The sequence below is a fragment of the Glycine max genome, chromosome 9 (genome assembly GCF_000004515.6).
Source record: "Glycine max cultivar Williams 82 chromosome 9, Glycine_max_v4.0, whole genome shotgun sequence".
In the NCBI taxonomy this organism is placed as follows: domain Eukaryota; kingdom Viridiplantae; phylum Streptophyta; class Magnoliopsida; order Fabales; family Fabaceae; genus Glycine; species Glycine max.
This window is the reverse complement of record NC_038245.2, coordinates 45,416,825-45,429,701: the sequence shown is the minus strand read 5'-3', so window position 1 is coordinate 45,429,701 and position 12,877 is coordinate 45,416,825. Positions and strand designations below refer to the sequence as shown.

Genomic DNA, 12,877 nt, shown 5'->3' with positions numbered 1-12,877 from the left:
TTTAATGACATATTTAAAAATGATAAATAATTCAAAATTTAATTAAGGTGAGGATACTGAGTTTAACATCTGCAGGAATGCAGAGGTGAAATATTGACATGGAAAAGTGAAAATATTGGCCTATAAAAACTTGATCTAGGACCTATTTGAATAACAAATACAAGTATAAACACTCAATTAAAAAATAATTTAGAGATCTAATTAATTTTTTAAAATAATTCATAGACTTGTAGATTAATTTGCCATTTAATAAGCAGTTTTTTTTAACAAATATATAATAAACATAGAGACACGATATTTAACATTAAATGAGAGACAAAGAAAAAGAGAAAAGCATATGATAAAATTAATAATGTGACAATAAGAGATAAGCAGAATGAATAAATATTTAAAAATTGTTGTAAAAATGTATTAGAAGAATAACATTATTCATAAAAAAAACTATTAACTTTGAACAATAATCCGACCATATAATAAGTTGACGATAAGTAAGACTTTTTAAACTTAACCTCGTAATTTCGGTCCGGTACATGTTTACTAGCAAATTAATGTTTTCACTACAGACAAAAATCATCCTCCGAAAGAGTGAAAGGAAAGGGGGGGTTGGTTGAGGAATTTGGATGATATCATACTCAAAATCGAGAATGACAGAGCACCCAACAAATGAGACAGAGAAAAAAATGAGGGCAGAAGTTAAAGAATAGAATGGTGAGAAGAGTCGAAGTCTAAAATTAAAGACAACCAACGATGACAAGTTATATATGGTATATCTTTCTTGAAGGGTTTGAAAAAAAAAGAATCAAAATTGTGATCAAAGCTTAAAAAGTGAACTGCATAATCCAATCTATCGTATTCATGCGAGCTCTGGTCCACTGGGAAGTTGCTCGTAGCCATCATGGTGCGTGGCAACGTAGTTACTGGATGGAACTGGAATGCACTTTAGGATAGCACCTACAACTATACTTACCGCACCAATCATCACGCTTGTTAACCACAACTCCCTGCTCAGTGGCACTGTTTGAGCAAAAGCACCCAAATATTCAACAATTATGGCTTGAAAGCATATAGTTGCGGCCATCACCATCAGAAAAACCCAGCTGCTCAACATGCCTTGTAAAACATTAACCTTCTCCATGTCACGGCTGTTTATCTCGTTGAATACCTATTAATTAATCACACAAATATTGTTTTTCAATGACAGAACATAGTGTGTGCCTCAGGCTCAGGATGCATGAACATGACCAAAACAATAACATTAAGTAACAAGGCCAAGCATATAAAGTAACATGTGATTTCTTAAACTTCCAATTACTACAAAAATTGAGACTCCGGGCAAATAGATTCTGAAAATTAGAAAACAATTTTTTGATGTGAGAAACAGGTATGTTTTAATAAAAATATATCCAAGGTCTACAACGGGAGAATAAAATAAAAATAAAAATGCAAGACTGAATTTAACTGATCTATATTACCTGGCAAAATACAAAGGTGTTGAATATGACGGTATTGAGAAGTAAGGTAGCATCATCCGGTCCATTAAGGTTGAGAATCTGTTTCCCACGAAACTTGAGAACCAAAAGGACAATAATTTGGTATATGCCCTGACCTATTATGTTCCTCCACATGACCCTGGTGATGAATTTGGCGTTCCTTCCAATAGGTGGCATCTTCATCAGCCCATCATGAGGAGGTTCTGTAGCCAGTGCCAATGCTCCCAGGGTGTCCATGATCATGTTTACCCAAAGCATTTGAACAGCAGTAAGAGGAGCTGAGCCTGAAATGGATTTCTGCTGTGATTAGTCATCTGAATTGAACCAAAAATTTATCTATGGCCTGAAAAGATAGTCTTGAAAAGCTAGCTGTATGTATTACCTGACACGCATGCTGAAACAAAATTCAGCATGAGAGCAACAACATTAACTGTTAACTGGAACTGGACAAACTTTTGTATATTAATATAAACAGCACGGCCCCATCTGGTAACATTCACTATGGTTGTGAAGTTATCATCCATTACAATCACATCCGCGTTCTCTTTGGCAACCTGGAGAACATGGAGGTTAACAGTAATACTTAACAAACAATGCTACGTAAAATATTAAAATCAATTGATTAGAAAACATATCAAGTATGCCCATAAAATGATATAATTATTGTTGCCTAGTATATGAATCCTCTTCTCACCCTAAAACTTCAAATGGTTAATCCTTTGTATTCATGTATATGCTTAAATATCTAGACAGTGAGTTCATTGATATTTTAACTTCATACAAAAATAAATGGTGTGGAATACTGTAGAAGAATGACAAAGGAGGCCTGCTCAATTTGTTAAACTTAGAGGAGCACGCTCTTCCTTATAATGTTTTATTAAAAACGGGATGAATTATGAATATGAATAGCAAGTTAGACATTGAAATCAGATGCTAATTAAATGTGCTCTAATTAATGGGTGGCCTAAGCCTTATTAGAGTATCTACAATTCATAATTGTTTAGATGGATTGTTTATTATAATTTTGTAGGGTCTTACAATTTCACAAAGATTTAAGTACTCTACCTGAAATTCACTCTAATACTAAAGTTGCTGAAGTAAGTGATTAACTTAATTTTACAGGTTTTACAATACTAGAAAAATATTTTTTTTATCATATAAATTTGTTAAACAACGGTTACGGTGCTTATATAAGCAACACCATATTATCTGTTCTAGTGGAATAAAAGGTTACTTAAAGTTAAACAACTCAAGCACATAATCCCATTGGAGATGCTCTTAGTTATTCCACCATTGGTTACTAGTTGGAAGATACAAAGAAAGCACATAATCTCAGATGGCACGGAACAATATAAATGGTAAGTCATGAAGGATATTATATAGAGTGTGGGTGTAATAACAAACTAACCTCTGTCCCTGCAATACCCATAGCAAGTCCAATATCAGCCTCATGCAAAGCTGGAGCATCATTGGTCCCATCACCAGTTACTGCCACAACCTCATTAAAATCATTCCTCAAATGTTTCACTAAGGTGTGCTTGTCAAGAGGCAAGGATCGGGCCATTACCTACACACATAAAGAAACCATTTTTATTAATGCATCATCCTTGCTAAACATCAATTAAAAGGAGTATCCAGCTGGGAACAGTAATTAATCAAGACCTGTATTTTTGGTATTATGTTCATCAATTCTTGCGGGCTCTTGTTCCTGAAATCTTGTCCCTCTATTGCTATTCCATCTGTCAATATGCCGCATTCTCTGGCTATTGCTTTAGCGGTATTTATGTTGTCACCAGTCACCATTCTAACGACAATGCCAGCTTCTAAGCAAGTCTTAACAGCTTCTTTTACTCCAGGCCTCACTGGATCCTTGATCCCAACAATAGCTATCAACGTGTACTTATCCTCAGGAATACTATTACTATCACTTCCAGAAGATCCTTCAATATCCTTGAAGGCAATGCAGAGTGTTCTCAGAGCCTGAGAAGCAAAACCACTGATAACTTCTGTGACGCTATTCCTTTGTTGTTCGTTCAATTGGACGACTTTGCCGTCTGCATTCACAACTTTTTGACACATTTTCAGAACTATTTCTGAGGCTCCTTTGCAGAATGCTCGATACTTGGTGTTGGTGCCATCGGGAAGAGCCACCAGCACTGACATCTTTTTTCTGATTGAATTGAAAGGCTCAACCTTCACTATTTTATACTTGTCGTTATAAAACTTGGAATCACCTCCTAAAAGCAAGCCAAACTCCAGCAACGCGGACTCTGTGGGAGTACCCATGATCTTGTTCCTTCCATCTTGCCCTTTGACTATCTCTGAGCCAGTGTTCTGGAATATGGATTGCAAGAGGAGATCAAATATGTGTTCGGAAACTGAGGACTTGAACACATTTTCACTGTTGCCGATATTAATGGCCTTAGTTTGTTGGCAAATCCATATTTTGTCCACAACCATGTGGTTTGTAGTCAAAGTCCCGGTTTTATCAGTGCAAATACAACCAGCAGAACCCATTGTCTCGCATGCGGAGAGGTGCCTTACTAGTGCCTTGTCATTCATCAATTTCTTCATTGCAAATGCAAGGCTTAGTGTGACTGCCAAAGGAAGCCCCTCAGGAACTGCCACAACTATTATGATGACAGCAGTGGCAAAGAAATTGAGAAGGCTAGATGCATCATTTAGCGACCATTTTGTGATCTCATGGTGAGCTATTTTCTCGCACAAAAACCTGCCCGTGAGAACCATGAATGTGACTACTGCAAAACACAAACCTATCTTTCCAATAATGGTAGCAACCCCATTTAGTTTGACCTGAAGTGGTGTCTCATCATCTCCCCCTTCGTTCAGAGTATCCATCAATCTTCCCCATTCAGTCCTCACACCAACGGATGTCACCAGCATCTTAGCAGAACCATCTTGCACTGTCGTCCCTGATAGAAGAAAAGGCTTCTCTTGATCAACATTCACAGCCTCACTCTCACCTGATAGGCTTGATTCATCTATTAATAAACCGAAACCTGACGTGAATAATCCATCTCCAGGAACTATGTCTCCTATTGACAGATGGACTATGTCTCCTACTACTAGATCATGAATTGAAACTTTTTGTCTTTTGCTATCTCTTGTAACTTGAATGCTCACATTTTTCTTTTCTTTGTCCAAATCCTTAAATTGCAAAGACTGTTTATAGTCACTGATTGAAGTGACAAAGACCACTAAAAGGATGCATAGTATGATTCCAACTCCATCGTACATACCTTTTGGCCAACCTTCTGTTAGGATTCCAACACCTACTGAAACAAAAGAACATACCATAAGGATGATTAGAGTTAAGTCCTGCATTGCATCCCAAACGAACATCCAAAAGCTTTTTGGGGGCTTCTCGGCATGGCGGTTAAAACCATAGATATTTTGTCTGTGGTGAACATCGAGTGTGTTAACGCCCTCTTGCAATGACACACGAACAGCTCTTGCTACTCCTTCAACTCCTTTATGATGTTCTAAACATTTGGTGTCATGGGATCGAACAATGGAGGCTAATTCGTCGGGCTCAATTCCAAAGCCTGCTTCCTGAATCTCTTTGGAGAGCATGGAACCACCACCACGGTTCCCAGCTGCTGGATGAGAAGGAAAAGGAAAAGAAGAAAAAAAAAATGTAACAGAACAACGTTAGAGTGAATAACCAAAATTAAGATGGTGAATATTGAAAGCGGTTAAGTGATATACCGTTAATAAAATGCAACGCTGCTTTTTGCACATAGAGAGCAACCCGTATCTTTTCCTGGTCAAGATAGGTAGAGTATATGCAAAGTGTGTAAGGGCGACAGATAATAAATGCACGACATTAAAGGTTTAGAAGGGTATATATTGCAGTTTTTTAATGAAAAATCTTGTATGTGCATTCTTTCAGCTAACTGCTAACTGATATATGTCGCAATTTTTTTCACTTGAATAACAATTTTCATAGTGCCAGAGATTAAACATGAGTATTTTAGTTCCTTAGCTGAACAAAAAGCACACAAATACACAAAAAATTTATTTCAGTTCCCTAAAAAAAACATATACATAAAATTTACTCACTAATTCATACGCACTAAAAAAAATGAGATATGTGGCACTAGATAACTTCAAATTGATAACCTCTCTTCGCTTTAAAGTTTTACTCTAAAAAAAATGTTACTTTTGTAATGAATTTCCCGTGTATATACAATTCTTCAAAAAAGAAGTGTGAGCATGGAGGAAAAGAACAATTTTGCTATCAGGATATTATTTGACTAAATATTTTAACGACTAAATACATGCATATGGTTGATGAACAACATACACTATTATCTCTAACAAATATGACCATGTAAAAATACTTAATTTTAATGGCACGGGTGACAAATTTAATATTACTGTTACAGTTTTTGTAAAGTTTAATCTAATAAAGAATATTTAGTAAGCATCAAAAGTAAAGGGTTGCTTTTATAAGAAACTGATCCTCCATGCGATTATTGGACCCTTCAAGATAGAAGGAGAAAAAAAAAGAAAGTCTAAATATGATAAGTGATATGATACAATAAGAAAAACATATATAAATGCAGTACTAAAAGAAAAGAGAAACAAAAATAAATAAATAATATCAAATAAGTATTTATGTTATATAAGTGTCCATATCTTATTATGCTTAAATAAATAAGTCCAAAATCTAAGATAGTTTAGTTAATAATATTGGAGAATAATTTTAAGTCTAATAAGTATAAGTTATTGTCTTCACCCTCAAGCTGATAAAGGGTTAGATAAGAGGGCAAGTTGGTATGACTCTGAAGAAGGATATATTTGAAAATTGAAAATACTGTTACATATTACAATTATAATTATAATCAACATCTTGAAACGAAAACAGAGAAATACACCCTCTTTTTCTATCACACATTAAATGGTAATATAGCAGTTCTATCATACATTAATTTCAATTAAAGGTAAGTTATGTACATGAACCAATTTCCTAACGAAGTAGGAAAAGAAATTTAAATTATTCAAAGCATCAGGTATAGCAATTATATATGTGTAGTTTGTTATTGTATCTATTTCCTAACAAATACAAAATTGAGATGACAGATGTCAAATTAATCAGGATGGTATATAACGTAATTTTGTTGATATTCTAAAGCAGGGGTTTGTATGAAATTAATTCTTAGGACTCCTAAGCATACAACTTCTAACTGGTCATTTTATCTAGTTTATGGTAAATTAGTAGTAATATAAATATTACGATTATGATAATAAATTTTATAAAATCAGAACGTCCAAGTGAAGTTGCTTTGGAAATATACCGGAATTGATAGAAACACTAGTAAAGACTAAAGAATAGGGCACCAAAGACAAAGAAGAAAATGACTCAAAATAGGGTAGCACCACCCACCACGTACGAATCTTTGCTGTTTTACATTGCATATAGCATCTAATGGAACAAGTGTTCATGCATGGTTGCATGGGTTAACTTAGATATACGCATGAATGATATCTTAATTTCATGAAGCTAATTCGATTGAGTTTCCGAATGGAAACAATAAAAATATATGTCGAACTAGGAAGTACAAAAAGACGAACTTTGTGTTGAAAAACTACAATTCAACGAGACAAAAAGATAAAGATTAGAAGCTTTAACAGTTGGTGGATGGTTTTTTTTTTTTTTTTTTTTATAAAAAAAAACAGTTGGTGGATGGTGGATAACATGTGCGATCCTATTGACAGCCATTTGATTTGACTATATCAAATTGTTTCCCGATTATGGCAACCGGTATGAAAAAAGTTTGCCTTTCTTTAAAAGATTGAGGCTCATTGAACGGTATTTGATGGAATGGGCATCATAAGTGTTAGATGTAAAATATCATTGAGTCAATTAAGCTTTCGAGATATTTGATTTCTAACACAAACAGTTTCAATATTTGTCACTCTCGTTTTTAATTTTAATAAAAATTGAATTCTTAAGTTGAGGTAAGTCCGTGAAAAGCAGACCGAAAAATTCACGGAGAAAGTTAGGAAATTTCTTCTACATTAATTTTAATGGGAGAAAGATTTTTTTTGAATTTGACATACAATAAAACACTAAATATGATAAACATATTTTTTTCAACAGATTTGAACCTTAGTTTATTAAATTGTGAGAAACTAATAGCATGTTTAGTTTGAATTTTGAGATGCTATTCTTCACGTCAAATGGAAGTAGCTCCTTGTAGCTTCCACGTAAAATTTGATTTGAACGTGGAAAGATTAGAGCCATGTGCATACAAAACACCGAAGCAAACATGCACTAACCCTTGTATTAGACTCAATTCCTATGTTTGTCTATGCCACAGTTATATTTAATCAATAATTAAATAAGTTTTGACAAAATCCAAGTAAACTATATCAAAGAGAAAGTAGGTGAAAGAGAGAATTTTTCAATAACTTTATCAAAACCCTGTAAGTTTTTTGACAAAATCCAAGTAAACTAAAAAAAGAATGTTATTTTGATATGGCGGAAGAAAATTACGCTTCGAAGAAGAAAAAAAGGAATTTCGCTCAAAAAAACCTCACGAACGTCGGCGATATCCCGTTAAAGATTTGTCTGATCTGTTAACGTTTATTTTAGGAGGAACCAATTCTCCGGTCCGGATCATGTAAAATTTGATTATTAAGATTAATTTAAATGCATGATAATTATAGCTCAAAAAATAAACGATTTCTAAATCACTATGTACGTAACTGGTTTAATAAGAAGTTAATTACACTTAAAACCAGCTTTCATTGCACGCTACGAATGTTATGTGTGAGCATTAATGAAATACGGAAATTTGTAAATTAAAGGAGCAAAAGCAATCGGATTTTGATCTACTGTGAGTTTTATTAGGTACTGCAATTGAAATGAATACGTACCTGGAGCTTCGTGCGCTTTTGTTCGGCGTCGGCGCGTTGGGCGAGATTGGCCACCATGCGGAAGCGGCGGCGGGGATTCTTGACGACGGAGACGGCGGATCTCCATCGGAGGAGGGCCGCCTCGGAAGGGTTCTTCGGCTGAACGCTAAAGTTTTCTCTAAGGTACTTCTCCATTATTCACTGATCGATCGCTAAGCTTGCTTCATACAATATACAATAATATCACTAACTCTCTCTCTCTTTTTCTTAATCGCAAATTCAATTGATTAATACGAATGAAAGGAGGAAGAGGAAGAAAGTTTCAAACGTCGCCGAATATGGCGGGAACAAGAGAGAACTGCCAGAGACACGACACTCAGAAGTGAGGAGAGGAGCACACAAATATATATACCTCTTCATTTTCTTCACATTTTTTACTTTTACTTTTGATATCATTGACAGAAAAATGAATATAAAATGATATTTTTGGTCAACATAATCTCAAAAATGTAAATAATTTAAATTTTTTTGTTAGTATACAAATAACTATTTTCCATTTTTAGTTTTAAAAAATGTTTAATTTTATTAATTAAAGAGCAATTATAATCTATATGTTTTTATGATTTAAACATTTAGATTGATAATACAAATATATAATAAACAAATAAAACAATATGTAAATATATCTAATCAATGAAAACTATAATTCTGAAGTTATAATTAATTAATTAAAATAAATATTCAAACTAATCGCTCAATATTTATTACTATAATTTGAATTAATCAACTTTGAATGAACATTTGCTTAAAAAAAGAAGAAAACTTTGAATGAACATTGATACGAGTTTTTTTTAGAGAAGCGGGTAAGAGTCGAATTACCATCATATCTGTGTAAAATTATTTTACGTTAATAATCAATTAAATTTTATAATATTTTTAGTCAATATAATCTGATAGAAGAAGGGGATAGAAGCTAGTTTCGAGGACAAGACCTCCAATGAGCAAAGAATAAGGGAAGAAAAGATTGTATAATTCATTAATTGATGTTGTTATTACATAGTATTATTTATACAGATTTTTCAATAATCGAATTTGTCTTAGTGCTAGAGAATATCAAGAAATCATTAGGCTTGTCTCCCCTCTACACGACCAGCATCATTCTTCCATATATGGTGCACCTGCTTGCTTCACATGTAATCCTTGAGGTAAGTGGGCTTTGTAATTGGCTCATTCTCTGTTTCTTCGACTGGTTCCTTTGCTATGTTATCACTCTTCGGTCCTTGCAAAATCACCTTGTCCTCAAGGTGATAGTCTGTCTGCAATTGGTCCCAATCTTCCCATGATGTATCATCTGGGGGCAATCCCTTCCATTGAACTAGAACTTCCCAGGGACTCTCAGCTGATGATGATGACTTACGGTAAACCAAAATGGCCAAAGGAGAAATGATTGGTTGATCTTGTATGAAGTCATTGGGCAATTGAGTTGCATCCTTGAATTCTGGTGAACCTCGAAATGGTTTCAACACTGAGCAATGGAAAGCAAGGTGTATACGGGCCATGTCGGGAAGTTGAAATTGATATGCTACCGGACCAATGCACTCCACAATTTGAAAAGGTCCATAAAATCTCTTGGCGAGTTTGCCATGTATCGCCTCTGGTCCTTTGACTGAAACTTGGCGGTGAGGTCTCAGTTTGAGTAGAACCCAATCTCCCACTTGGTAGGTTACCTCGCGTCGTTTGACATCAACAAAATGTTTCATAGTGGCCTGAGCCTTCAGGAGCTTCTTTCAGATAGCTTGGAAAACTTCCTCTCTATTTTTCAACATATCATTAACAACATCGAGTTTAGAAGAGCCCGCGATGTACTCTGGAATATTGAATGGTTTACGCCTGAAGGTGATTTCATAAGGTGTTGACCCTGTGCCCATATTCCAAGTCGTGTTATGAGACCACTTGACCCAAAGGAGAAGCTTACCCCACGTTCTTGGCTTTCGGTGCACGAAAGCTCAAAGATATTACTCGATGATTCTATTCAGCACTTTCGTTTGAACATCGATTTGAGGATGGTATGCAGAACTCATGCGCAATTGGGTGCCGCTAAGATGGAACAGTTCCTGCCAAAACTTACTGACGAATAGAGGGTCTCTGTCTGAAATTAATCTTTGTGGGAGTCCATGAATCTTCCCTACGATGTCCATGAATAAGGAAGCCACTGTATGAGCTGTATGGGAGGAAGGTAGCATGCCCAGGTGGATGCCTTTTGGAGAATCAATCCACAACTACCATGATTACTGAATTGCCATGGTACGGGGGAAGTCTGGTGATGAAGTCGAGGGAGAGATCCTCCCAAGGATGGTGAGGTATTGGTAGGGGACACAACAATCCCGCCATCTTTTTGGTTTCATATTTAGTTTGCTAGCACTCAACACATTGAGCTACGAATTGTGTTACGTCGTCATGAAGGCCAGACCAAATGAAATTTTCTGACAAGCGAGTTACTGTCTTGGCAACGCCCATGTGTCCGCCGGTGGGAGTCGAGTGATATTCAATGAGCAAAGTGGGTATCATCTGGAGTCTGCGAGGTAACCAAATGCGCCCCTTGTGAATGATTAAATTCTGAACAATCATGGAGTTTGGGTGGGACTCCGGCAAATTCCTAATGGCTTGCGGGTGTTACAGGTATTCTGGGCAATTTTCTAGTTGTCGGCGGAGCTCTTCGATAAAAGTGAGGCAGGGAACATATAGAGTCATCAAGGAGGATGATTCTTGCTCAGGGAGCCTTGACAAGGCATTCACAGCTTGAGTATGACTGCCAGAACGATAATGAATCTGATAATTGTAGCCCATTAATCTTGCTAAATACTTGTGCTATTCTGTCGTCTGAATCACTTGAGTGAGGAGCTCCTTGAGGCTGCGGTGGTCGGTAATAATGGTGAAGCGATGACCCAACAAGTATTGTCGCCATTTCTTGACTGTGGCAGTTATCGCGAATAATTTTCGCACATAGGTGGATGCTTGCAAGAGCCTCGGGCTGAAGGGCTTGCGGAAGAAGGCGATTGAGTGTCCCTGTTGTGATAGGATGACGCCCATGCCCACTCCAGAAGCGTCTGTTTCCACCGTGAAGGGTAGCTCGAAGTTAGGTAAGGCCAGGACCGGAGCATCCGATAAAGCTTGCTTCAATTGTTCAAAAGTTGTCTGTGCCGACGGGGTCCATTGGAAACTGTCAATGGTAGTGAGCTTGACCAAGGTTGCTGCAATGGTGGCATACCCTTTGATGAAATGGCGATAGAAGCCGACAAGGCCCAAGAAACTTCACACGACCTTTGTGGACTATGGAACTGGCCATTGCTGGATTACGACCACCTTAGAATCCACCGGTTGTACCCCTTAATGAGAAACTAAATGCCCGAGGTAATCCACCTGAGGCTGAGCAAAGAAACACTAAGTTAATTTTAAGACAAAGTGATTGTCGAGCAATACCTGGAAGGCTATCTCCAGATGAAGAAGGTGTTCTTCAAGGGTGCCGCTGAAAATCAGAATATCATCGAAGAAGACGATGATGAAGCGGCGAAGGTAGGGCTGGAAAAACATGTTTATTGTAGCCTTGAAAGACGAAGGCACATTACAGAGGCCGAATGGCATCACTCGAAACTCATAATGACTATAATGAGTTCAAAATGTTGTCTTCGGAATGTCCCTGGAGTGCATTATGATTTGATGGTAACCCTGTAATAAATCCAATTTTGAAAAACAACGGGCGCCACCTAATTCATCCAAGAGCTCGTCCATGGTGGGGATGGGGAATCGGTCTCAGATTGTGAGGGCGTTCAGGGCCTGATAGTCAACACATAACCTCCACGACCCATCCTGCTTCTTGACTAACAGTATTGAAGAAAAAAACAGGCTGGTACTTGGCTGTATGAGGCCCTTCTGAAGCATGGATTCCACTTGAGTCTCAATTTGGCGCTTCTGATAGTGAGGATAACGATATGGTCTCACATTCACCGGAGCAGCATCGGGTAATAGGTGAATATGGTGGTCGGTTTCTCTGGCCAGAGGGAGCTGGTAGGGAGCTTGGAACAAAGGGCTAAACTTGTGGAGCAGAGCTTGAATTGATAGAGGAAGGTCCTAGGTGGAAGGCTAGTCATTTGCGAGCACCATGATATGGAAATACATGTTGTCCCTTTGTGCGCGACAAAACTGACAAAACTGTGGCACTAAGAGAGAGCTCAGAGTAGACTCCGTATCCCCCTTAAGTTCCACGAAACGACCATCACGAAAGAACTTCATAGACAAAGAGTTGTAGTTTGTGAGGATCGGACCAAGCGATTTCAGCCACTACAAGCCTAGGATGACATTGGCTCCTGATATCGACAATACATGCAAGTCAACGATGAACTGAGTAGCTTGAATTTCCACCGTAATGGCTTCGCAGACGCAAGTGCACTCAAGTTGTTGTCTGTTGCCTACCATTACCCGCAACGGAGTAGTGGAGCATGGTA

At 37.1% G+C, this 12,877-nt stretch overlaps 1 protein-coding gene across 1 annotated transcript; it reads right to left on the bottom strand.

Annotated features, from left to right (window-relative positions):
• Positions 1 to 516: 516 nt before the first annotated feature.
• LOC100801260 (putative calcium-transporting ATPase 11, plasma membrane-type) lies at positions 517 to 8,723 on the bottom strand. Its single transcript, XM_041005116.1, has 7 exons — positions 8,397 to 8,723; positions 5,220 to 5,274; positions 3,153 to 5,107; positions 2,899 to 3,057; positions 1,873 to 2,044; positions 1,473 to 1,774; positions 517 to 1,162 (listed from the first exon to the last, which is right to left on the bottom strand). Exons 1-7 carry the CDS (start codon positions 8,568 to 8,570, stop codon positions 854 to 856), a joined length of 3,126 nt encoding a protein of 1,041 aa, XP_040861050.1. The 5' UTR covers positions 8,571 to 8,723; the 3' UTR covers positions 517 to 853.
• Positions 8,724 to 12,877: the final 4,154 nt, after the last annotated feature.